This window comes from Rhinolophus hipposideros (genome assembly GCF_964194185.1).
Source record: "Rhinolophus hipposideros genome assembly, chromosome: 9".
Taxonomy (NCBI): Eukaryota; Metazoa; Chordata; class Mammalia; order Chiroptera; family Rhinolophidae; genus Rhinolophus; species Rhinolophus hipposideros.
The window spans coordinates 8,504,948-8,532,883 of NC_138055.1; the positions used below are offsets into that span (position 1 = coordinate 8,504,948).

The 27,936-nt window shown below is 37.5% G+C and overlaps 1 protein-coding gene across 3 annotated transcripts; it reads left to right on the plus strand.

Moving 5' to 3' along the window:
• The first annotated feature begins 2,136 nt into the window (after positions 1–2,136).
• On the plus strand, positions 2,137–27,936 carry DMC1 (DNA meiotic recombinase 1). Of its 3 annotated transcripts, XM_081060373.1 has the most exons (14): positions 2,137–2,311; positions 3,667–3,750; positions 4,363–4,407; positions 5,324–5,470; positions 6,381–6,463; positions 7,194–7,246; positions 8,282–8,323; positions 9,422–9,494; positions 13,065–13,156; positions 13,567–13,640; positions 13,766–13,880; positions 14,238–14,298; positions 23,760–23,876; positions 26,896–27,936. In XM_081060373.1, exons 2-14 carry the CDS (start codon positions 3,700–3,702, stop codon positions 26,963–26,965), a joined length of 1,023 nt encoding a protein of 340 aa, XP_080916499.1. In that variant the 5' UTR covers positions 2,137–2,311; positions 3,667–3,699; the 3' UTR covers positions 26,966–27,936. The 3 variants fall into 3 exon arrangements, with proteins under 3 accessions (XP_080916499.1, XP_080916501.1, XP_080916500.1); XM_081060374.1 differs by lacking the exon at positions 2,137–2,311 and having other exon boundaries at positions 3,590–3,750; XM_081060375.1 differs by lacking the exons at positions 9,422–9,494; positions 13,065–13,156 and having other exon boundaries at positions 2,155–2,311.

Here is a 27,936-nt window from a genome sequence, read left to right on the forward strand (position 1 = left end):
TCCACAGAGGGGCAGTAAAGTGTAATGGTTTAAAATTCTGGTCTTTACTGTAATCCCACTGTGTTTTGTGTTTTTTTTTAACTAGCATTTTTTTTGGGGGGCCGGGGAGGGAACAGGACTTTATTGGGGAACAATGTGTACTTCCAGAACTTTTTTCCAAGTCAAGTTGTTGTCCTTTCAGTCTTAGTTGTGGAGGGCATAGCTCAGCTCCAGGTTCAGTGGCCTGTTGCTAGTTGCAGGGGGCGCTGCCCACTGTCCCTTGCTGGACTTGAGGAATTGAACCAGCAACCTTGTGGTTGAGAGCCCACTGGCCCATGTGGGAATCGAACCGGCAGCCTTCGGAGTTAGGAGCACGGAGCTCTAACCGCCTGAGCCATCGGGCCAGCCCCCACTGTTTTTTTATTTCTTAGAATATCATTAAAATGACACACATTTTTAAAAATTTTATAGAGAACTTGTGGACTTGCTGAAAATTTTGAGAAATTATGAAAGCTAATTGACACAATTACTAATTGGTTACTAATTGACACAGAAGTTCTGGCTTGTCATCCTCTAAAATAGGAAGGCAGTATTTTTCCATGCTAGATTTTTTTTATGTAGTCATTTTTATAGGTCTTTTATGGCTTCTGAGTTTTGTGTCATTCTTAAGATTTTTCTTATTCTGAGATAACAAAAAATTGTCTCATGTTTTCTTCTAGCATTTTTATTATTTAATTGTTCAGATTTAATTTCTTGATCCATCTGAAATTTATTTTGGTATAAGGTGTGAAGTATGGTTCCAATTTTATTTTTCTTCTAGATGGCTACCTACTTGTTCCACCATCATTCATTGGCTTCATCATTTCCCCACTGATTTGAAATTCCACCTTCATCATACTCAGAATTTTTGTACGATATGAAAGACACCTTTTTTTTCTGATTTGAATGGAGAGGTCTTCAAGTGTAATTTTTAATTACCCCAGGGTTTTTGTTTATTTGTTTTTAATTTTAAAATTTGTACATAACCATCAATATCATATTCAAAGATTTTTATTCTCACTTCGTGAATTTATTACCAAGTTCATTTCAGTTTCTTTAAGTGTACTGAACACAACTTTCAAATATTATGAACATTTCTCTCTCCCAGCTGTCACTACACCAAGCTACATATGTTAGATTTCCCTAAATCATCTTGCTGTGCTCTTTGCCGCTCTTCTGTACAATTGATGTCTTCATCTAACAAGTTGCTCAGAAATTGCTGTAATTATTTTGGGTGAGTCCTCAAAGTGAAAGCCCATTAGCACTATGCAGTTCACCCCCCCCAAATGGGCATTAATTTCCAAGCTACAGCTCTTATTTGTTGGCTCTTTAAACAATCCACCTTGGGGTGGGGGGAGAACGTCCTACAAAATGCCAGCTGCTACTGTGGGAATTTTTTTGCTATTTATTCCAGCAAAAAATGATTCAGACACTGAAGAAAAAGGGTCACCCTGTACTAGGTTTTGAACCTAAAAAACTGCACAGATATTCATCCAAGATACATTACAGTCTCCACCTCAACAGATGCTCTTTCAAACGTTTCATGACTCTCCTCAACAGTCTCCATTTAAAGGGAGGAAGAGGACGCTGCCAGAGATAGCTCTGCTGGCATGGGCCTAAAATTCCTATTTAAAAACTGGACCAAAATATGTTTGGCTTCTGTTGTCTATTTAAAATTTCAAGTAAAGACCAAGGAAAATTACTCTCCGTCCTGAATGGGCCTTGGGCGCCTCACTCTCACGCACAGACTGGAGAGTGGCAAACGGTTAGTTAAGAAAGCCATAAAGAACAAAAAGATATCAGGAACGCTGAGATCTTAGTGAAGCCAGGTATGAACACCAGGCATGAAAGCTGTTCGTGAAAAGAAAGGCCTTTTCCGCTCTTGGAGGAAAAGGCTCCCCCATATTCGACTTCCTAACCCGAGGGTCCTGAAGGAGATAAACCTTCTGCACATCACCTGTTGCCACTCACCCCAGCGCGCAGCCCGCAGAGCTCTCTCGCCGACAATTCTTAGCTTCCTCTGTCCTCGGACCAGGTCCCGCTCTCGGCCCCGCCCAGGCCCCGCCCACACACGCTCCTCCCTCCCCTCCGCCACGCCCACCGTGGCCCCGCCCCCTTGGCCCTCGACGTGTGCGCGACCCGCGCGCGCCTGAACTCGCGCCGGTTGGCACCACAGCTGCTGGTCCACGACGCGCCGGCCGGCGGTCTCCGCGTTCTGGTTCTGAGTTGGAATCCCTGAGGACTGGAAAGCCCGGGCGAGGGGGCGGAAAGGAAAATCTCGGGGAGACTGGGGGTACGAGCGGGGTTTGCGGCAGAAAGGGAAACGTGTGAAGAGTCTGAGGGGAAACGCCAGGGTTCCGTTCTTTGGTAATAGTCGGTGGTCGTTGCCGGTCCCTGGGTGGTGGCGTCGTGCATCCCCCCCTCACCTCCGGAGAGGAATCTCAGTGATCTCGAGGGACTTGCGGCGTCTTAATTTTAAATCCAGTGGGACCTGGGTGTTGGAGAGGCCCCCTTGGCCTCCTTCTGAGGGAACCAAGTGTCCCAGTGCCGGGCGCGGGTGCGGCGCGGGCCCGCCCGGAGGGCACAGCCTCCGGCGCCTTCCGCCCAGGTGCCCGGAGCCCTCCAGCTGTTCAGCCCGCCAGTTGCTGCTCCAGAGCGACAGAGAACAATCCTTTTGTTTTATCCGGGGGAGGAGAGATGATTTTTCTCTCTTCCGTGCAGACAGTGTGGAATTTTGTGCTGTCGTATGTATAATTAACCAAGGGACAGTATGCCCGAAGGCACCATTGACACCGCTTCCTCGTTTGCCTGGGGCAGTCTGCTGTGTCCAGGTCTGGCAGTCCGTTCCCCTTCCGCTGTAGGCCCCAAGCCCCGGTTCTGGTACCAAGTGAGGACGCGGAAGAGACCGAGAAAATGCATCACTTGGACCACGTTTTACGCTAAGGGACACAGCCGTACCTTGTAGATTCCTGAGATCTCCAAACAACGGCTGCAGTGTTAAATCAAAGACTCCGCTTGCCGGTTGGCTCTAATAACTGTATTGGGTATCCTCCAAATTTTAAGATTTTTAAATCTTAAAAAACAGACGAACACAAAACCATGAAATTAGTAAATACTAGTAAATACAACATACATCCAAAGTTTTAGGACGCAAAACGGTATCTGTTGCAGGAGAGCCCATTCATAATTAGCAAGCAGGAAGGCATTCATCAGATATGAGAAACATCAAATCTATTTATGGAGGGTAGACTACATTTAGGAATCAGGGAGGATACGGGGAAGCATGACGTAAGGTCAAAGTTCTTAAAGAGTGTTGGTAACAAATATGAAAGATTAAATAGCAATATGCAATTCTAAATAACCTTCCAAGATAATAAAAGATATCAGGCAGCCACGATTGTGCTATAGGAAATCAAAAGATGATCAAAGTGACCAGTTTTAAGAAAAGACAGAAGCAGCTAAGTCCCCCACCTCCACATCCATACACCCCTAAACTAAATGATGCCGCATGCCCAGCAGAAAGAAGACTAAATGTTTCTCTAATTGTCCTGGTCCTCGGTGACTTCAAAATGAAATCTAGGAGGTCTCTGGGCAAAGGAGTTTGTACTATATAATCTGCCTGCTTTTTAAATAATATTATTTTCCCAGAATTGATTATTTTCCTGCTGCTCACCTTTCAATATGAAGGAAGATCAAGTTGTGCTGGAAGAACCAGGATTCCAAGATGAAGAGGTATTGCAAGAATATTGGAAGATAGGTAGACATTCAGTCATTCCACAAAAATGAAGCTTCTTCTCTGCTAGCTACTATTTTTAGAACAGAAATAAATATAGTTCTGAGAGTAGAAATAAAACATAGTTCTAGAGAGAGGCAGTATTACAAATATGTAACAACTTGTTTGGCAAGAAGTGCTAAGATTAGCTACCTAGCAACTGGCATGAAAGTATTTTAATAATTTAACAACTGGTGTGGCCATATTGGTACCTATGCATACTGATACCAAATAGCAGAGGAAGGGGTGCAAGATCTGGTGGGGAAGAAGGTGGAGAACACATATTTTAAAATAGATTTAAATGTTGTTCCACTCTTTTGGGTTACGGTCTTAAAAATTTGAAGAGGCCACGACAAAAGTATTGAACTTCCCAGCCCTTTCAGTGTTGGCTCTTCTTCTAAGTGTGTAACAGTGTGTTTGTAAACGCATTATTGATCCTACATCTATCTGTCTAGAGAAGTGGAATTTGAGGCATTTGGAATGACCATAATATTGAATTAACTCTTTAAAAGATGTGAAACTGTTGAGATGCAGAATTAAAACTCCATTTTTTCCTGTTTCATCTCCTTTAGGAATCTTTGTTTCAAGACATCGATCTGTTACAAAAACATGGAATTGTAAGTATTTTTTCAATGTTGTGTGAAATTGTCCAATTCAGGGTTTCTTGGCCTTGACCCTATTGATATTTGGGACTGTCGTGGGGGTCTGTCCTATGTATTGTGGAGTGTTTAGCAGCAGCCCTGCCCCCTAACCACTCACTATATGCCAGTAGTACCCCTCTAGTTGTGATAACCAAAAATTTCTCCAGACATTGTCAGGTGTCCACATGGAGCAAAATTGCCCCTGGTTGAGAACCACTTGTTGAAGTAGAGGTATTCTGAGCTATCTACATCAACTGTCTTCATCAACAGAAAATTCAGTTTTGTAGGAATTTTTGAAGTGATCAGAGTAAGTGATGTTGACAGAAATCCAGACTTTGAATAACAAACTGGATGAATTTCAACAGCAATCAGTTGATAGTAAAACTTCTCTGACATTATCTTTTGAAGGCTCACATTTAATCTCTTCCAGTTGGATTTAGAAAATAAGAGCAAAAGAAAATCCTGGCCCTTTGGTGATGTAGTTCTTTGCATTCTCCAAGGGTAGAGGGAAAAAAAGATCTTTAAAAATTTTGAAAGAACATATTGGTAATGAAGTGCTGTAGAAGGAAGGAGCTGAACTGAGGGGGTGAATGTGTGATAAATTTGCTAGCTTTTCTACTAACAGACTTTTCTTTTGAATTCCTTGTTCCATTGCCATGGTCTCACTAACATTCTTGGGAAATCAGGGCACAGCCAGAACATTTGGCAGCGTGCTGGGTGTGTTCTACTCAGATATTTCCAGAACATTTGGCTACATAGTGGGTGGGTTCCACCTGGCTACTTGTATAAAATTGGCATCATGGTGGAAGGATATGGACACAAAAGCGCATGACATAGTATGGGAGTTTTTCAGGCTGGTATTTCATCAATCTGCTCCATTCTTTATTTACAGAATGTGGCTGACATTAAGAAACTGAAGTCAGTAGGAATCTGTACCATTAAAGGGATACAAATGACAACAAGAAGAGCCCTGTGCAATGTCAAAGGGCTCTCAGAAGCAAAAGTGGACAAGATTAAAGAGGCCGCCAACAAACTTATTGTAAGAAAATTAATTCTTTGTTGTTTTAGCTAAGAAGGGCCCCTAAGTCTCTGTAGACTTTCTCATCATGAACACGAGAAACTATTATGCAAACTCTGCATTCCTGTAGATCACCAGACATTATTCTCCCCATGTTAACGTTTTATTCCTTCAGTTTCAAAGCAACAGCAGTTAATTTCTGAATGATTGAGTCAGGAGTCTTCACCTGGAACACTCTAAAGATAATTATTTTTACCAAAACTTCTTTTTGTTTCCTTTTATATTACTTTTTCTTTTTTTTTCTCTGCCTTTCCTTCTTTTCATTTTTGTTTTTTACCTTGTTTTTGTTTTGTCTCCTCAAATATGTCTATGGCCGTTGCAAAGTGGTTAGCACCAAAGAAGTTGCTCTCTCCTAGTGTATATAGGCCAATTGATAAAAGAGCATGGGTTAGAAAAAGACTAACGGTAGTTAGGTCTACATGTGTGCAGTTGAGATATGTATGAATCTACTAACCATTATGCTGTATACCTGAAACTAAATAATATTAAATGTCAACTGTAACTGAAATAAATGAATAAATAAATATCCAAGAATATGCTCACTAAGGCAGGTGAGCTAAAGTTAAGCCAAACCCATACCTTGTAGCTGGGCCCACAGATTATGAGAGGCCCATACAACGGAGAGGCTCCAAGCAAAAACATATGCCTTTAACCCAAGCTTTTGCATAGTTTTTGGGTGCCCCTGAACCTGGTAGGGTGGCTCAACAGCCTGTGTTCTTAACCATGATTTTGTGCTGCCTTCAAAGACAAATGAACTGTAGTTCATATCAAATGATCACCCTAATAATCAAGTATATACTTTTCGGCAACATTTGAAATTAAAACCATTATCTTATACCCTTTTTGAAACTTTCCTTTTGTCTTTCTGTAGGAACCAGGATTCTTGACTGCCTTTGAATATAGTGAGAAGAGAAAGATGGTTTTCCATATCACCACTGGGAGCCAGGAATTTGAGTGTGTATCTCATATATTTTATAACCACTGAGCACAATCTTTAAAATACTATGTTTATTTTCCTCTACCTGGCTGTTGTTTCTACTATAAGTATTAGTAATACCTTCTTCTTTGGAAGTAGTTTTGTTTTCCAAAGGCAACTGAAGAAAATAAATTCGAAACTACTTGTAGAAACAAGATTAAATTTCTTACAAGAAATTCAGACCCAAAATATAGTTTCTCAATCAACCTGTATTAATCTACAAATAATTTTAAAAATTAGTTTAACTTTTCATTTCCTCTTTCCTAATATCTATTTTTCATGTTTCTCAGTATATTTTTTTTAAATTGAATATTCAGTTGACTTTTAAAAACAGCACAAAATGAAAAGCCCAGCTAATAATAAGACCATTTGTTCAAACTCCAATTCAGATCTAAAGAACAGAACTGAGACATAAGGCCTATATTGCCCATTTCCTATTGGTACCCAGAAGTAAGAATAGCAGGGCTTACAAGTTGTTTTGTTGATCCACTGGCTCATACACAGTAGAACCTGTGATCTAAACCGGTGGAATTTGTTCAGCCCAGAATAAGTTCTGGCCATTTGTTCAACCCAGAATTCCTGTTCATGTTGGATGGATGGATAGATAAATAGATATAGAAAGAAATGACATCAATGATAGTAACACTTTCTCCTTTCTTGGTATCTCTATTTCTGTTCCTCTTATTAATGCTTACTTTCTGTTTCCAGTAAGTTGCTAGGAGGTGGAATTGAAAGCATGGCAATCACAGAAGCTTTTGGAGGTAAATAGAACCTTGATATTTTGTTATATGAAAAAAATTATATATATATATATATATATATATATACACACACATATATATAAACACATATATATATAATTAAATAAATAACCAATAGTTAATTGTGTCTATTTTGGGACATACAATGAAATCTCAATTATCATAATACAGGATTATTCTAAACTGCAGTTAAAATATATTCCAACATTAACAGATGGATCTTACTGGCATTTTTCATCTTTTTATCTCTGACTCCTACAGAAGAGAATAGAATTTTTTACTCTCATTCCTTCAAAAGGTAGTTGAATAATTAGACAGATCTTATTTCTAGGAAATGCATGTTCCATGAACAAGGAGAGTAGATTTGTTTTCTTCCCTGTTTATATCCTTTATTTTTCTTCAAAACAATTCATACATAACTATTATACACCTTGCCTGACAATTTCAGTATTTGCAGTCTTCGGGAAACTAAATCTGTTGTTTTGTTGATGTTCCTGGTGATTTGGAGAAATAAATCTGGTTTTCATTATTTCTGGTGACTCTCAATCTTGTGGCTATCGTCTTGTGTGTTTATTGATATTTGTGAGTTTATTGCTTGATTTTAATCTGTGGGAGTTCAGTAGGCCTAAACTGGTGAGTGGGCAAGTTTTCTCCCAGAGAGAATTTGCTTTTGTTACTAGCAAGGGTATGCCACCAGTTGGAGACCACGTCAGCTCCCCTCTGAGGACCTCAGTTCAATGAGAGAATCCCAGGCTCTTCTTCCTATAGGAGAATCTTAAACTCTCATTTATACGACTAAGGAAAACTTGGTTTAACTTAATTTTTATCTAAAGGACAGTTCAGTGAAAAAATAACTTTAAAAAGTTATTTTTATTACTGGTATTGATATATGCAGAATCCATTCATGACATGGTGGTACTTTATGTGTAAGATTTGACAGTTAGAATAGAAAACCATACTTTGAGGACATATTTTATTCTTTATGAAAATATCTAAAAATTAACTCTGGGTTTGTTTTTCTTCTATATTTCACAGAATTTCGTACTGGAAAAACCCAGCTCTCTCATACCCTCTGTGGTAAGGATACATAACAACAATAATAACAATAACAATAATTGTAGTTATGACTTACTAAGCTACTTTGTGCCTGATTTATATCATCTCCTGTAATCTGAACAAATTTACAAAGAAACTAAATCTCAGAGAGGTTAAGTAAACTGCCCATGGTTACAGATACCAGAGCTGGTCTTTGAATGTGTGGTTCTTGAGGTGGTGTGCTGCTCTCTGAACACCTGACTGGAAATAGGGATGATATAAATGGGTATATGAGTGTGTAAGTGGGGAGAGGAATTCACTCAGTTTTTCCCATTCCATATTGTCTGTGTCCTATCAACAAGAATGTCACAAATCTATTAAGGCCTAGAATTCCTTATTTTCCATGAAGTAGGGTTGCCTCTTAGAAAAACTTAAAAACAACGTTTTCTAAAACAAAGTAAAGGCCTCCTCTTGCACAAAGATATTACTCTGCATTTCTTTGACCTAAGTAGAAGGAGCATGGCAAAGTGGTTAAGAAAGGGATTCTGGAACCAAAATACCTGACTCTAGTCTTGGCTATACCATTAATACCTGTGTGACGTAGGCAAGTTGCTCTTCACCTTTCTAATTTTCCCCATCAGTAAAATAGGAATAATGATAGTGCCAAATTTAGGATTGTTTTGAAAAAGAAATGAGATATGCATGTACCAGATATAAAGTAATACCTTAGTGTGAACTACATATAAAGAAAATGCATTTGAAAATTTGGCATACATTTACCAAAGTTTACTTAAATTAGTTATACAGCATAAATTATATTTGTGATAATTTCTTATAGGAAGAAAGTAATATTTAAATTTGACTTCTATTCTTTACAAGAGCTAGCTTTCATGAATAGCTCCCATTGTGAGGATACTGACATTCTTTGTTAAATTACTACTATGCTGTCAGAGTACTTACAGTGTTGCCCATTGGTTAGTAATATAAAAATATAACATGCCATTTAGAAACGAAAGGATCATGATTCTTTGCTAGATTGATTAGAATTGCAACCAGCATAAATCCCATGTTAATTTATATTCATTTGTACATAGTTTATTCACTCCTATTAATATTAATTAACTTTTAATTGCTTCCTAGTGACAGCTCAGCTTCCAGGATCTGGTGGCTACTCAGGAGGAAAGATTATCTTCATCGATACAGAAAATACTTTGTAACCTTTTTTATTTAAACAAGTTGCTAATATAGTAGTGTAATATGGTAATGATACTATAAAAGAGAGTTTGTTTGAAATATATCATTTTTATAATCATCTTGTAAAGCAGCAATAGTGAGAATAGCCAAGGGGAAAACAATGAGTTCTCAAAGCACTTTTATTTAAAAAGGTTTTGTTTCTCTGAATGGATTTATGGATTTGGTGTGAAATTGACAAAACAAATACATGAAAGGAAACTGTATTTTACTCGTTTTTAATCTCCAAAGATTTTACTTAAAGTTAAGAAGAAGATTATTGACTCACTCAAAGTCATTGTCCAAAATAAAGCAAAGGTATGAAAAGATCAAAAGCACAGAAGGGAAAATGGTAGAACCTGTTTGCGTAACAGAAAGTATTACAGTTTAATTGAAGTGTAAAATATTCCAGTATGCAAGGCTGGTAAGATGATTTGGGTCTTAGACATGAAGGGCTTTAAAACCAAGTGATGCGTGTAAATCAGATACTTTTACAATATTCTAGGCAAGTAATGAGAACTTGATCTAGATTGGAAGCAGTAGGGAGAAAAAGAAAAGGACCAGAAATATTAGGGAGGAAAATTGATAGGACTTGATGACTGTATTTGGTAGACAAAGAAAAGAGGTTTGAGAAATCACTCAAGTTTTTGGTCTAAATACTGGGGGAATAATGATGCTAATAACAGAATGAGGAAGATCATACTTCATCGAAACAGTGATGTTTCATTTTAATGTGTTAAATATGAGGTACAGGAAGACATCCATATGGCAGTTGGAAATGTTAGGCTGAGCTTGAGAAAGGAGTAGGGCCAGAAATATGGATGGAATTGCAAAGGGGGTAAGAGAACTTAGAGAGAAGAGAGGACATAACTTTGGGGTGTGACAGTATTTAGAAAGAAGGACTAAAAAGAGGAACCCATAGAGATAGAGGAAGTAGAAGGAAATCTGGTTGTGGAAGGTGAGCAAAAGGAGAGTTTCAAGAAGAAAAGGGTAATCAGCAATGTTCTACAAAAAGAGAGATGACAGACAGACCAAAGGTACAAACTGAGAAAGATCACTGAGGTTTGAAATCAGGAGTCCAAGAGGGCATTTGCAGAAAAATGTGATGATGGAAGCTTGTTGCTAAGAAACAGTAAGGAATTGAGGCAGTGTGTTATTAACTACTGAAGAGAAGAAGAAATACAGTAATTTGAGGAGGTATTAGGTTCATAGTAAATTATTAACAGTAGGGAGGGAGACCTGCATAAGTTCATAAGGTCATTCACAATGAAGCCCCAGCCTAGCTCCCCAAGCTCATTACTCATTATTGCCATTATTAGAGGCAAAGAGATCAGTCTTCTGGTCCAATCTTACTGCCTCTAAAACATGCTTTGCTATTAAAATTTGAAGACATTGTACGTCAGCAATTATTTAGACTTCACTATAAAGATTCTCATTTTTTTTATTCATTATAGTTTCTTGAATCCCAAATCTTTCCTGTATTTTTGTTTTACTGGAGTACCTACTCAAGTCTTATTTTTTTCAGAAAAGTAATCCAGATGGTAAACTTTGGGCTCTGGCATGTCTGAAAATGCCTTTATTTTGCTCTCACTCTTGAATGTTAATTTGGCCAGTCATAGACAAATTTGCATGGTATATTTCTATCCTATTGGGTATTTGTTCCCTCTTTCCCTACCTCACAGTCTTTCTTAGTCATACAAATCCTCCAGGGCTCTCATTTGAAGGCCTGCCTTTTCTAATCTCTAATTGCCCAACTTAGAAAACCTTGTCCTCCTCGAGCTGTTACAGAATTTACTAACGAATACATTTTAGTAGAAGAAAAACAGCCAGAGAACAGTTTGCAGAAGACCTTATTTGGACATACCAGGCATGAGAAGACTCTGAAGGAAACTTCTAACTTGGGGAAGGAGGGTGAAATGTTGTATAGGTTATGGCAAGTGGAGCTCAGCTGGAGTTGAGCTAGTTTCAGAAATAGCTGTTGACAGATGGTTCTTAGAGAGGGAGGAATTGTTCTCACAGATTGTCAGCCACTGTTTGGGTAATCTGAATTTTATCAAGAACGGTAAACAGCCAATTCATATACGAGAGAGAGTAGGAAAGAACAAGGACATGCGAGGGCCCCAGTACGATGTTCTCATTCTTTCAGTGTCTTACACATATACTGTTCTCTCTTGAATTTTCTTTTTATATATTTTGCATACTTAATTGTGTTTTGTGCTTACCTATGGCATGGATTGTCTTATGACTCTTTATATCCTCCACAATGCTTTGCATTGGTAATTGGTTAATACACGTATGATAATTGATTCCATAGGGTATTCAGTTAATAAATATTTATAAATTGATTTGAACTTTCCTTCAGCATAAACCCAACCTTTTTACTCTGGTCACATAGTAACCAAGTTTTATAAAAACTGACATGGTGAAAAATATTTTTACTCCCTCTTCTAATTCCTTGTCTTCTTTGACTTGTCCACCAAAAACATCTACTGGGTATACTCAGTAGCAGTGGAAGATTTTAGTGGCTGTCACTGAAGCTCTGAAGAAAAGAACATATGTAGGGCATTAGGATATAGATGGTTGGGAAAGCCTAAAGACAATTCAATTTAACATTTGCAAAACTAGTTGCAAGTGTCACAAATAAGATTAGAAATGGTCCTTGCTTTACAGTTACTTACAGTATGATCAGTAATATACAAAGTGAAATGAGACCACAGACAGGCATTTTGTTTTACTTCACTTTAGAGAATATACTGTAGACATATTGTTGGGATCACCAAAAACCTAAAAATGTTTTTACCCTTTTATGGTTTAGATAACGTGATTATTAGCATCTTCCAGAACACCTTTGCAGGTACACTGAATTTGCCTCCCTATGAATTTACTAATTCCAGAAAACACAACTTGTTTAAAAGAAGGTGGATTTTAAACCCCAAATAAACAAAAAAAAAAAAAGTTCGTTGATAATTCCCTTCTGATCCTTTGGTTCATGTAGTCAAATTTATCATTCGTATATTAAACTATTTCATATTGAACAAGCGAGGAGTATGAAGAGAGTGAATTAATTCACTTTGAAGTGACTTGAATTATAATTCCGTGATATTATCTTCCTAAAATAGACCTGTTTTTATAGAACTGGGAACAAGAGATTCACAAATCTTAGTTTCTAGTTTTTCTCTTGTAATTGATTTTCTGCCTAATCTTGAGTTATTTGCCTAATTTGTTTGCCAGTGTCCTCATTTATAAAATGTAATATAGGCTGTAATAACTAACTTCTAAGGTTATTGTAAAGATTAGCTCATTTAACATTTAAATGCATTACTGCCTCATCATTCCCTTCACCATTATCACTACTTAAAGTATTCGTTAATTGAGGCGCTTAAGAAAAATAAAATCTGGTAGATTTGAAGTGATTGTTAGCACCCTCCAGAATACCTTTGCAGGTACCTTGTTTTGCCTGTCTGTTAATTGACTTACGGTATTAGTTTTTGTAGTTGTTGTCTAAACTTTTTTGGAATTGATTTATTGGCTCCTTAATCTTGGGACACGTCAGCCGTCCAGATCGCCTCCGGGATATTGCTGATCGCTTCAACGTGGACCGTGACGCAGTGCTAGACAATGTCCTCTATGCTCGTGCATATACTAGTAAGAGCCCCTTGCACTTGGATGCTTGGGCAGTTTTAAGGTTGGCAGCACTGATTTACAATTTGAGTGATACTTACAACATTTTGACACTGTTCTTTCCTCTTTTTATTTTACTTTTCTCCAAATTAATTTAGTCCACAAATTTTATCATCTGGTAAGTTCTTATGTATTAAATGTTCTCAAATTATTTCTTATTCTTTGTCTTTGAAATGGAGAATCACATTCTTTTTGGATAATGTAGCATTTGGCACGTATGCTAAGGTAGAATATGAAATCATATTTCATAAAGTTACAAATAATTAAGAAAATTCTTCAAGGATTCTCTTTTGACTGACTCCCAAGGACACACATGATCTTAGCCTCTGCTTCTTCCAGCTTTAATAGTATTTTCTCACTGCATTTCCCACCAGGTGAACATCAGATGGAGCTACTTGACTATGTAGCAGCAAAGTTCCATGAAGAAGCTGGCATCTTCAAGCTGTTGGTACAAGCTTTTAAATATTGCTCACTCACAGAGTTATTTAACATCTTATTTTTCTTCTGTTGATTCCGATTCAGATTAACTTCTTCCTTTCCAAATCATAATTTATTTTTACATTAACTGTGCAGATCATTGATTCGATAATGGCACTTTTTCGAGTGGATTTCAGTGGTCGTGGGGAGTTGGCTGAACGACAGCAAAAACTGGCCCAGATGTTGTCACGACTCCAAAAAATCTCAGAAGGTAGATTTTTAGAGATAAAATGGCACTATCAGAATAGCATCTGTGACTGCTGAGTAGACTTTGCAGAGAAGCTCAGGATGTCAGGAGGCAATACATTTAAAAAAAATAAAATTACCTTCATGGGAATACCACTCTTTTTAAAATAAAAATGATTGATTTTAATACAATAAGGTATCTAAATAATGATAACAATAATAACTTTAAATGAATTATGTGATCAAAGAAAAAATAGGAATATAATCTTGTTTATAAAATAAATTCACGGCACAATATTCTTAAACTCTGATTCCTAAACAATGAACTTTTTTTATTTACATTACCATTATCTGAGTTTCTTAATTTTATTTCTTGATGCAGAATATAATGTGGCTGTGTTTGTGACCAATCAAATGACTGCCGATCCAGGAGCAACTATGACGTAAGCCCCAACGTTCTGCTTTTGTATTTCGCGAAGGTTAATATCAAGAGGATTGGAGTGTAGTTAGAAAATAATTCCAATATAATCAATCTTGATGTGGGCACAGATTTATCACAAATTATTTTATTTCACAGTGCCTATTACTTATTAATTGCAAATATCACTTATTTGTTATCCAGGACCTATTTTTGTCTAGTCCTTTATAAAATACAGCAGTAGTTTAACTATTTTCAGATACTCGCTCCTCTTTTGTCTAGGACTAGAAGTATATTGGAGGATAGTAAGAAAAAGATCCAGGGAAATAAAAACTTATATTCCAAATACACGGATGCCTTCTATTGCACTGATAAGCTGTTAGCCTGAAAAAAAAAAGGAGGTTCTTTACAGTGTATATATATATGTATAAGATATATTTATAAGAGGTCCTGTGAGGGAAGTCTTCTGTTTGAAGAAACAATTTAAGTCCATACTAGGCATATGCAGAATTTGTTGAAGTATTTATGCATGTGACACACCGATTGATGGCTCTGTTTGAAAGATGGCAGTGAATGGAAAGGCAAGAAGAGCTAAAAAAAGGGTAATAAAAACAGAACATTTGAAGAAAGGTTAGTTGCTACCATCAAAAATTCTGGAAACTATGTATCTGAATAAGCTATCAAAATAATCCTGAATCCATGATACTGCTTTTTAAAAGCTCTTTTCAACAACTTTTTATTTAGAAATTTTTTTTAATGATTGTCTTTTTTTTCTTTAATTTTATTGGGGAATATTGGGGGACAGTGTATTTCTCCAGGGCCCATCAGCTCCAAGTCATTGTCCTTCAGTCTAGTTGTGGAGGGCGCAGCTCAGCTCCAAGTCCAGTCACTGTTTTGAATCTTAGTTGCAGGGGGCGCAGCCCACCATCCCATGCGGGAATTGAACTGGCAACCTTGTTGTTGAGAGCTCACGCTCTAACCAACTGAGCCATCCATCCGCCCCTCCAGAAGCTCAGTTGCAGCTGGTTGTCTTCAATCTAGTTGTGGAGGGCACAGCTCACTATCCCATGTGGGAATCAAACCAGCAACCCTGTTGTTCAGAGTTTGTGTTCTAACCAACTGAGCCATCCGGCCACCCCTAGAAATTTTTTTTAACCAAAGTTGCAAGACTAATGTAATGAATACACATATATCATTCACCTAGGTTCATCAGTTATTAACATTTTGCCACATTTTTTTCTCTCTCGTATGTGCATGCACATGTATGTAAAATTTCCTTCTCCATACATACACACATATGTGCTTGCGTATGTGTGTTTTGGTGAACCATTTGAGGGTTTTTTTCCCTGAACCATTGAGAATTATTTGCAGACATCAGGATACTTCACCTCTTAATACTTCAGCATATCTCTTCTGTGAACAACAACATTCTCCTACATCACTACAATATAATGACCACACTCAGGAAATTTAACATTGGGGTACTAGTATTATCTAATATACAGTTGTATTCAAATCCCTCCAATTGTCCCAATAATTTCCTTTATAAGTGTTGGCATTTTTTGTTTTGTTTTAGATTCAGAATCCATGGAGGATCATGCGTTGTATGTAGTTATCATATCTTTTCAGTCTCCTTTAATCAGCTCCTCAGACTTTGTTAGACTTTTATGACCCTGACATTTTTGAAGAGCATAGGCCAACTGTTTTTCTGAATGTCCCTCAATTTGGAGCTGATTTTTCCTCATTATTTAAAATGTTAAACACTTTTAGCAGGAAAACTGTTGGGCAGTTTGTCCCATTATTAATGATGTTAAGTTTGATCATGTGATTAAGATAGCGTTCACAAGATTTCTGCATCGTAAAAGGCCTTTCCCTTTGTAATCAGTAAGTAATTTGTGGGGTGATACGTTGAGACTGATGTAAATACCTTGTTCTATGATAAGCTTTACCCGTCGGTTTTAACATCTATTGATTATTCTTGCTTCCATCAATTATTACTCTGATAGTTATATTACAAAGTGGTATTCCTTCGAAACTGAGTCACTACATTGTATAGCAGTACATAAATAAGTCATTGACATATGTTGTTTTCTTATTATTATTAACTATAGTCACCTGCTGTACATTAATCCCCAAACTTCCAATTATAAAATAAATAAGTCATGGACATTGATATATATATATTAGAACATACTTGATATGCTAGTATAAATTCTATAAATTGTACTGAAACAAATGTGTCTCTCTTTAGGCATTTTCTAAATTAACCCTAAGAGTATTGCTGCATCTTCTGCAGTTTGATATCTCTCTCACTTTTCAATACCCTTTTATGACTATTTTCTATTTAATCATGGGAGATTCCAGTGTGAAAATATTAACTACACAAATATTAAGCAAGTTAGAAAGATTGAGGAGGGGGAAATCAATCATTTAATTCACTCAACATATATTTATTGAAAATCTACTATGTATTAAGATTCTGGGAAAAGAAACTATGTGCCTTGCCTCCACAAAACAGAAAAGTAAATAATGTCCATTTAACTCAAAATTTTAAAGTTTTGGTAGGGCATGCAATTGTCTGTAGCCTTTGAGTGGTCAAGGCAATCTTCTCTGTTTTATAGGGTATCTTTCAAACACAGGACATGAAGTACTTCAGAAAAAGAATAATTTTAAACTGAACAGAAATGGAAGATTTTTAAGGCCTGCTTTAAAAAGAGAAAATGACTCATTGGTTCAGAGGGAGGAAGTGGGTTGCATTCAAATAAAACAGTACAAGTTAAAGAGCAATGTTCTTTCTTCAGGTGTGGAGAGAGAACATTGAAGAGAGTTAGAAGGAAGGTAAAGGAAATCGGTGGAAATTAGGTCAGTTAGGGGTTCTTTTTTTATATATGTGTAGAAAGTTTCAAAAAGAGTAAAACCATTTTGAACTGACTCCAACAAGACAATGAAATGAGAACTAGAGGTGATAGAAGGAAATAATTGGAGGTGTTGGAGAGGGGAGGAGATTTATAATGAAGTGAGCTAAGAGCCAAAGAAGGTAACAAAGGCTAATATTTTTGCTGGGTGAATCAGCTTTCACACATCATCTCCTCTATCTAACCAAGTTGTAAGGAAACAAAGTTCACCATAATGAGTACATTCCAAAGTATTTAAAATTATCACAATACAAATTAAATGCATGTCTTCATATAAAGCACCTATATTGCAACCACTAAATGAAAAAAGCCAGGACAGTTTTAACCTAAAGGATTTCAGATGCAGTAGAAAACTTCCCATAAAGAAAATGTCTTTGTTTCTCAGTGTTGAGGAACTCCAAGCTGCAGCTCGTCTGGGGCCTGTCAGAGAAACATCACTATAATTGGTATGAGTCCCCAAGTACGCTGACAATAATTGAGGCTTATATCCCATGCATTATACGAGTGCTTGATGGCACATTGCATTAAAAAGGAACAAAATTATAGAGGCCAGGAGCTGCCGTATGATACAGCAGAGCAGTAGCTCCTAGACGAGGCTTACAGATACAAATTTTAGAACTAGAATGATCCAGCTGATGAAAGTCTGGAGATAAAAAGTCATAGTATCAGCCTGTAAAGCTCCACACCAGGACAAAAAATAAGATGATGATACCGGCTACTTTGTTTGTGTATTTGTTTTGCTCAAACAAAAAGTCATCTTAGAACATTTGCGGTCTTGTAAATGTTTAGTCAGTTTATTCTCTAAGGATGTCGCCTACTGATTCAACATCTTTAGCGTAAATGAAGAGGCAATTTGGTTAGAGAAAAAACATTCAATTAGGGTCACTAACATGGTGACCTTGTGAAAGTCATTTAAACTACTTGAACTTGTTTTCTTCCCCGTCAAAATTAAGAGAACTTATATTTATTGATTGCTTACCATGTGCCAGATGCTTTCATGCATCATCTTATGTAATTCTATGTCACCTCTGCATAATTAAGCCTCCTTGGGCCTCCATGTTCTTTCTGTGAAGCCAATCTCAGTATGTTACTCCATCTTTCCCCTGCTCCCAAACAACCCTAGAATTCCATCTTCAAAATGTTGAAAAAAATGTAGATTTTTCTGCATACTTTGGGGGCAAGGGATTACTTAACAAAACTTGTTAAACATACTCCATTTTTGAAACGATCTTTGTTTTCCCCCAAATTTTTATCTTTTGGCAGTATTCTTCTCTCCCTATCATTCCTAATCTCAAAGCATCCTCCTCATTCTTGGGCATGCTCACTCAGTCGTTCTCTCCTCAGTGGACCCCTTTTCAAAAATTCTATCTGTAAGTTTACCCCTTAGCAAGTCAAAAGTACCAGGAGTACCCATTGTCCCTCAGACTTACCCTTGCCCAGTCCCCCTCAAGGTCCCTATTCCAACCAGTGTTTGAGGTAGATGCTATTATTATTCACAATTTATAAAGGAAAAAACAGAGGCTCAGAGTACTTAGTACTTGCTCAATCACACAATTAAAAAATAGAGCCAGGGCTTGAATTTGAACCCAGGTATCTTTAACTTTAAAATTGATGCTATTTTAGCCTCACTGTGCTACCCTCCTCAGCCCATTCCAAGAAAGATCACCTGCCCTACTATCACCATAATCCTGTACTTCATGACCCCATTACCCTAATTTGAAGTTGGGTAGTCAGGCTGTTCTGGGTTTTACCCTCAATGATATAATGGGCTGTCTTCTGTTCAACCAGAGGGGGAGAAATGAAGCAATCTTTCCTGGTTCCTCTTTATTTCTAATATCCACCCCCATCTCTTTCTCCTTCTCATCATACTCCCCAATCCCCTGAGAAAAGGAGGAAAGAAGAGGAGAAAAAAATACCAAAGAAGGGGAAATAAGAGAATAGGCTAAAGAAAGGCTGTGGGTGGTTTTCTGAAGCTGTTTTTACTTCATCAGAAATAGAAATAAATTAAAGCCCTCTAAAAGAATGTGGAATGCTATTATACCTTCTTATATTTTACCTCAAGACTTGGTTCAAAGACAGTTCAAAGAAACTTTAAGAAAAGTTTCTTGGTCTACATGTCACTGAAAGAGTGTGTTTTATCTGAGTCCTTTAGTTACATGATAATAGTTGCCATTTATTATTTCTTACGTGACCAGATTTCTATAAAGGTAGAGCTAATGTGTATCAATGATCTGGCATAATTCCTGGCACACAGTAGGCTCCCAGCAAGTTATACTAAACATATCTTGAATCCTCACAACAGCACTAAGAGATAAGGTCTTTTTGTTCCCATTTTATAGTTAAAGAAACTGAGATTCATAAAGGTAAGCAACTAGCCCAAGGTAACATAGATAACAAGTATTGAGTCAGGATTATGAAAGCAGATGATAATGCCTGTAGTCACTAGGCTACTGCCTCACCTAAATTATTTTATATTATTCTCACAAGTACCCTACCAGTTAGCTACAGTTACTATCCCCCGTTGAAAATGAAGAAACAGACATTTTGAATGGTTAAACGATTCTCCTGAGGTCACATGTCTGGCTGATAAGCCAAAACTGGAACCCAGGTCTCACTCCAAAGCTCGTGTACCACACAGCAGTACACCAGGGTTGTATAGGCCTGGGGAAAGGTTGGCATGCTGTCATTTGAGAGGCTTTGCAGGGATGTATCCATTGCCCTGGTGAATTGACCAGAGTTCAGGGCCCTCAGCCTTGCAGGCAGAGATTTGATTTGGTCAGCCTACTGAGGACCAATCTGTCTCTCCGGGCAGACTCACATTAATCAAGCTCGTGAGACTCAACGAAAGATCGCAGGGACCGTTTACTGATAATGCAAAATGTAACTAAATTTGAAATTCTCCCGACCAGTGCATTCTCTCCCTATAGGAGAGAATTTCAGTCCAAAGTATTTACTAAATATGGAATCCGAGCAAAGGGAAACAATTAGATGAGTTAGAAGAGTAAGGACTGCCACATAGTGAGGACTTCATAAATCTTGGTTGCTCTTCTTATTATTAATATCTGTCTACACCAGAGGGGAAAGAAACCATGAATCTCCTAAATTTACATGCAAATTCTTACATATGTACATATGTACATTTTTCTGGGGGAGAGTTTATATCTTTTCTTAAATTAGTAAAGTGTTAGGGACCTACAAGAGAGATTAAGAGCCATAAATTCTACCCAAAATTCTGTACAGAATCCTGAACACCTTGATGTAGCAAGTAAAATTAGAATTGGCTTGATATTCTCCCAGAGCTAAGGCTGTTATGCTATGTTGCCATCTATTTTGATTAAGTATAATCTGTTAGTTTATGAGTCTTTTTAAGGACATTTTTCTCCCCATGCTGGTATCTTTCCTATATGTTTCTGCAAATCCTATAATTTCTCCAAAATCATCTCTTTAAAGATGACATGCTTAACATTCAGGCTCTCCACCTAGAATAATCAGTAACACACAGTAATACTTATTATCTTTCGTGCATAGGGTACCACATTGGTAACAATAAAAAATAATTTGCTAAGGAAACACCGTGCCTATATACCTAGAAGCTCCAGCGTCCTGCTCGTCTTAGATTATCTGTAATGGGCTTGGGAGAGGATTACCTCCATTAGGAAGAAGTTCTATCTTTTACATTTGCCTATCTGTCAGACACCCTTCTAAACTTCCTTGAATTATAGCTTCCTCAAAGATACGTCACAAATCTGTATCCAAAAGGATCTAGGTCAGGGAGACCCAAATTGTCTTCTCCTCTGTATTCATTCAACAATACTGAGTGCCTCTTATGTTACAGGCACTTTTCTAAGCACTGGAGTTACAAAGGTGAACAGGATTTAGAGTATAGAGGGAGAGTGAGACCCGTGAATTTAAAAGTATGATGTAGTGTGCTTTAATGGAGGAATACACACAGTGGCTTGAGCGCACAGAGAAGGCACATTCTGCTCTGTTTCAGTATATCAGGCAAGGCTCCAAGAAGGGATGACGCTTGATGGATGAGTGAGAACTAAATGAACAAACACAGTGGAAAAGGGGCTTTCATTTCAGAGGGAATCGTGTGTGCAAAGGCATCAAAGCATAAGAGGAATTGCTGAAATAAGAAAAAAGAAAAGAAGTTTGAGAGGGAAGGAGAAAAAATGACTATAACTGTAGAGAAGTATGCAGATGACAGGTAGAAAGAATGGGGTGTTGAGGGAGCTTCCTTCTGAAAGCCTTGGTTTTCTTTGGGAAGAAGTAGGTAGTGTTGTCCAAGATGAGGGGACAAGAGTGGAGAAGGGGACTCAAGATTACTGAAGGTTTGGAAAAGCGGAGGTGAAGCTAACCACGCTCATATAGGAGGACTACTGGGCAGCATGAGAGACCATCTGTAACACAGCGCTGAAACTTCTCCTGCCCATTTAGCTAACTCTAGCTAGTCTTTCTTGTGTCCTCTTGATAGAAACTTCTAACTGGTCTACCTTCTCTGGAAGCACCAATCTTTCTACAGTCCAATATTCTCCTTGGTATTTTTATAACTTCCATATCTTGAGTGCAAAAAATTTTTTGAGCACCCACTGGGACAGAGCTAAATACAATATTGTCAGCCCTTAAGGAGCTTAATGATAGGTAATAGAAGAGGGATTGAGGGGGAATATAAGAATAATAATAGCACTAAAGATAAAACATGAGAAGTGCAGTAGAGAAGCATAAATGTAGTGTTGGCAAGTTCAGAGTTCACAGCCCACATCAGGGCCTCAAGCAGTCCATCTCTATATAACACAGGATTCTTCTAAGACCTTGAAGAACCACTGATAACATAGGGTGACCTGGACAGTTTAAAGCCATTCCATTACAAAGAGTGGTACTGATCTATAAACAGTACAGAGATAACTCACATTTAGCTATTTCATCCAAGTGAGATCACGTCGCTTTACTGCCCCATTCAGCTGCCTACATAGAGTAACCCAGTCTTCTGACTACTTAACTGCTGTCTGTGTCAACTGCTTGGCTGCTACTTTCTTGATAGTGGTTGATTCCCAAACTAACTCTGTGTTTATGTTCCCACGTTGGACATCCTGAATTTTTTTATTATTATTATTAAAAAAACTTTTATTAAAAAAAAAAAAGTGGGCTCTCGGAACAGAGGGTTAGTCCATTCGGGCCTCCTGTGTACATACCTGGTGGTGACGATGTCTCCCATGCCTGACACTGCTGAATCTTAACGAATCCTATCCATCCCCATCCAGGGATCTTCTGGTCCTAGCCTCTGAGCCACTTAATCAAGCAGCAGTTTATACCAGCAGACTCCCTTTCCAGAGAGCTTCTTATCCCCACCGAACTTCCAATCTATTTAACCTCATGCCAATCAGCCACATCCTCACTGCACCAAGCCTTCTGCTTAGGGTAACCAGAATCCTGAACACCTTCTTGGAGCAAGCAGAATTTGAATTTACTTGTAACCCTATTCTCCCAGAACTGAGGCTATTATGCTATAGCACAGTTTATTTTCATCAAGTACAATCTGTTAATTTACGTTCAGTTCCCTTTATTGCTGATTTCAAAGCCCAGGTTTTCGTCTTAATCAGTTGAGATGATCATATGGGTTTTTCCTTCATTGTATTGATATGGTATGTTACAGTGATGGTTTTCCTATGGTGAACCACTCCTGCATTGCTAGAATCAGTTCTACTTGGTCGTGGTGTATAACCCTTTTAGTATGCTGCTGGATTTGGTTTACTAGTACGTATTTTGTTGAGGATTGTTGCACCTATGCTTTCTTAAAGGTCTCACTATTAGGGTTATTAAGAACCTTTCACATCTTGTCAAGTGAGCGTTAATCCACTAGTGAGTCTGTCTCTCAAGATTAGTGTCAACAATACGTGTAAACTGCCTTAACAATCACAATACATTTTTGAATCCATATGATCAGCCATAGTAACAGCTTATCTTTTCTGTATCATATTTTAGAAGAATAAACTTTAGGCATCAGTGATAAAGATATTTCTGAGATTATTCTCACTGCAAATTCATAACCTGTGCACCACTGAAGGCTTCCAACATAGAGTTAACGTACAAGAAGGTTCTCAATCTGCTCTCATTTACATCGTAGCATCATGGAGGAAGGTTGGGTATTTCTTATTCATTAGACTAGAAAAGTGCTTAGCACATAGTAGGCTGTTAATACATATTTCTGATAAATGAACACATGAATAAATAAATTCAATCTTTGTTTTTATAAAGAAGAAAGATTGCTTACCCCAAGAGTTATCCTAAGACAGTGAATAATGTTTTACTTGTGTTTTTTCTTTTTAAAACATCAAATAAAACATGAACTATTTATCACAGGAATATCAGAAGCCTGAACTGGATGGCAGTGGAGTATAGAGCAGCTCCAAACCCAGCCCCATTCCATCGTTAATGAACAAGTCTGTGCTTATTCAGAACACACACTACCCCAACCCCTGCCATCCTCCACAGAAAAATTGTCTTGAAATTGTAGATCTTACTCTATGTAGTCCATGTAATGGAACCTGAAAAGCTGTTTTTAATTCAGTTTTCAGGCAGACCCCAAAAAACCCATTGGGGGACACATTCTGGCTCATGCTTCAACAACAAGAATAAGCTTGCGAAAGGGAAGAGGAGAACTGAGAATTGCCAAGATTTATGACAGGTAAATATTATCTTATTCTTAATCAGATTCCTGTGCATGAATAAAATTGAAATTTTATTGAATAAAATTGCCTCTCCTGAGAGGCTATATCACTGAAGACACTGTATGTTTTAATTTCCTTTTCAAAAATTATTCAATTCATTGGGAAGTCCCTACTATGTACTAGGTTCTAGGGATGCCGGGATCCTATTGACAAGTATATTTGGTCCTTGACCTGCCAAAGCTTACAGTGAAGCGAGATAATGAAATAATCAATTCCAATTGAAGTGTCATAAGTGCAGGAGAAGTACAGGGTACTCGTATGACAAGAATATATTCTTCTCCTTTCTTTCTGCCAGTTTTATTTTCAGGTTTCAGTTTAAACATCACTTCATCAGGGAACCTTTCCCTGACCCTTGCAATCAAGGCTATACCCTATATTACACCTTATATTCTTTCACAGTACCCTACTTTAATTAAGAATTATAAACAATAAATTTATAAATTTATTAACTTCTTTAATTAAGAATTATAAACAATAAATTTTAAAGAGAAACCTACTACATATCAGCTATTCTAGGTTCTGGGGATGGATCAGTGAACAAAACAAAAAGACAAGGTCCTGCTCTCATGGAGTTTACATTCCACTGGTAGTGATTTATACTATAGCATATGTCATCCCTGCTAGACATTAAATACCTTGAGGATAGGGACACTATTCCTGGGACATAACAGATGTACAATATTTGTCACTGACTGATTTGTCTGAGCAATAAGGCAAAGATTTGTAATAACTCCTTACCCTAGGGAGGGTAAATTCAGCCAAGACAAAATCAGATGAGCTCTTCATCTGGTTTTGCTATGAATCACAGTACTTAGTATGTATTGTCATTGAATAAATATTAAATAATAAGTTTCTATATCTATATAGTTTTTATTCAGACCATTTTGCTTTTCATCGCCTATCCCTATGAAAGACTATAATACACAAATGCTGTGTTTTGTGGAGCTTCAGCAATCTCTAGAAATTTGCTACAAATGTTTTTTTGTTGTTGAATTGAATAGATAGTAGGATTGTCCCATGTTTTTACTAAAATTTCTTGGTCTATATCTTGGATAGATTTCTGTGCTTAGAACTTTCCGAAACACTTTTTACTTTGAATTGTAATCAACTGATTACATGTACATCTCCCTCACAACAGGGACTGAGTCTGGTTTTTAATGCTCCCAGCACCTAGTAAGGTACTTGGCACATAGTAGGAACTCAACTATTTTTTTAATTAACAAATGAATGAATTCCATCTACATGTTCAATCATTTGTGTATTTCATCAAGTCCTCCAAACATGCAGGAACAAACAACTCCTGCAGATCTTACAGTCCTAAGAATACTAGGGTTCTGCAGACTCAATAAAGAATCATTCAAGTTATCACAGAGGTTAGTTATGTCAAGTTTCCATAAATTTGAATAAAAACAAAACTAGATCAGAGCTTAAAATGGCAAAACTTATTTTTCTGTGCAGCACATACTCCCTTTTTTCTGGTCCCTAAAGATTTCTCACAAAGAATTCTCCTTGACTTTAAAACTTTGAGGTAGAGAAGATGATGATGCAATAATGATAGGTAACACTTACTGAGTGGCTACTGTGTGCTAGGCCTTTCACCAAGCGCTTTATATATACTTCATTGTTTATAACAACACACCTAAGAGATAGAGGTCACACTCCCCACAGGAGGAAACCTAAGCCCCAAGCACTTAGGTAACCATTGCCCCCTACAGTCTATTTTTTTTTAAGAGATTTTATTGGGGAAGGAAAATAGGACTTTATTAGGGAACAGTGTGTACACTTCCAGGCCTTTTTTCCAAGTCAAGTTGTTGTCCTTTCGATCTTAGTTGTGGAGGGTGCTGCTCAGCTTCAAGTTGTTGTCCTTTCAGTCTTAGTTGTGGAGGGCGCAGCTCAGCTCCAGGTCCAGCTGCCGTTTCTAGTTGCAGGGGGCGCAGCCCAGCATCCCTTGCGGGAGTTGAACCTGGCAACCTTGTGGTTGAGAGGATGCGCTCCAACCAACTGAGCCATCCGGGCGGCAGCTCAGCTCAAGGTGCTGTGTTCAATCTTAGTTTTAGGGGGCGGAGCCCACTATCCCTTGTAGGACTCGAGGAATTGAACCGGCAACCTTGTGGTTGAGAGCCCACTGGCCCGTGTGGGGGTCGAACCAGCAGCCTTCGGAGTCAGGGGCATGGAGCTCTAACCACCTGAGCCACAGGGCCGGCCCCTACAGTCTATTTTACTTGGGGAAGGGGGCTGGAGCCTTCTAATGGATCTCATCTATCAGGTTTGTCCTGTTTGTCCATCCTGAAGGGTTTAGGAAATAACCCATTCCTATCTATTAGATCTGCTCCTTTGTCTGGCCAAAAGGGATATTCTCATATCTTTGTCCTGGAGTGAAGGAGACATTCCAGAACCCGGAGTTTCAGGATATGCCTGCTTGTTGTTTATTCCACCAGGGACCCCCCTGTCTACCTAACAACACGCTAACTAACCTGTTTCAAAAGGACTATGTCTCATTTTTGTAAAATCTACAGAGTCTAGCACATGCTATAGTACGATTTTCAAAAAGTTAAAAACATGACTTTCTTGCAAATAAATATAAAATGAATGTGTCAAAGTTTTATTCAACTCCATAATTAATGAGGCAACCATTGATTCAAGGGATAATTTGAGGAACAGAGATTTATATAGTTAGTCAAAGGAATGCTGACTGCATATGTGAAGTAATACAGGAACCAATAAGATTTTATAACCCTATCAAAAGAAAAATCAAATTACCACACATACATAGTCGGATAAGGAATGCTGGAATTAATTATGACTTGATCAAAAACCTGTCAGTATCCATAGGTACATTCTGTCCACATTTAGCTGTACTGACCCTGAGATGTCTCTGGAGACTCAGACATAAAGGAGTGGGAAGCTGGTGACATGAGTAGAGTATTTATAGAAATAGAGCTTTTTATAAACTTCTGTTCCCTTGTATTCTGTTAGCCCTGAGATGCCTGAAAATGAAGCCACCTTCGCAATAACTGCTGGAGGAATTGGGGATGCCAAGGAGTAGGTGGCGAATGGATGCAAATTGCTTCTTAGTGCTTATTAGGAGCTGAAGACATGGAAAAGCAGTCTCAAAGTTCCTATCTTGAAGTAAGAGTTTGGTTTTCTCACATGTTATTAAAGGAAAGTCGGCAAGAGGTTTGATTTAAATCGTAAAAGTCCCTGTTTTATAACTATACAGTTTATGTCAATTCAGAAATATATGCTATATATAAATGAATAAACCTATTGAAAACTGGTAGGGGAAGGGGTACCTGATTCTCTCACTTTAGCTTTTTAAAGTGAGCCACTAAGCAGAAGGAAAATCCAAGAGTTCAGAAATGTCCCACTCTCCTACAGATTTCCCCTCAAACACAGAGGTAGATACACTTCCAAAGGAGGAAGACATTTAAGGGACAAATGTTTAGAGGACACACAAAAAAAGCTTTTTTTTAACGTACAGTATCAAACTGCATATTCACATTGTATAGCAACAGAAAAGAAACATTACATTAAGATAAATTTTAAATCATTTGACTTTTTGACAAGTTAAAGTTACTTTTTAAAAATGTGCTTCTGATTTATATATATTTTATTGGGAAGATAAAGAGGAAGGTAATAAGAAACTTTACAATTTTGGATCACAAAGGTAGCATGACTTTTCTTAAGTTTTAGGTAGAGAATTCAAAATGTTTTAAAATATTAAAGTTAATTTAAATGTAAAATTTTTGAATAAGAATTTAGAAATGTGTGAAAGCATGTTGTTTTTCTAATTGTTAAAAATAAAATCTAGTTTTCAAAATGTATGTATGATAAAAATATTTAAAAATTAAAATACCAAGAATACTTATGACAATTTTTATGAACTTCAAAAACATTTAATCTCTTACATTGCAGCAACTTGTATGAAAATTCAAGTATTGAAAGTACCATTTGTTACAAAAGATATTTAGTTATTCATGGTCATTAGTCACCAATTGTGTAGTTAATACTAATGCT

Bases quoted from the DNA above. Each gene is read 5' to 3' on its own strand.
- DMC1 (XM_081060373.1), top strand. From the start codon at position 3,700: ATGAAGGAAGATCAAGTTGTGCTGGAAGAACCAGGATTCCAAGATGAA. The intron at 5,471-6,380 runs GTAAGAAAATTA...GTCTTTCTGTAG, and splicing joins AGGCCGCCAACAAACTTATT to GAACCAGGATTCTTGACTGC. The intron at 13,881-14,237 runs GTAGATTTTTAG...TTCTTGATGCAG, and splicing joins ACTCCAAAAAATCTCAGAAG to AATATAATGTGGCTGTGTTT.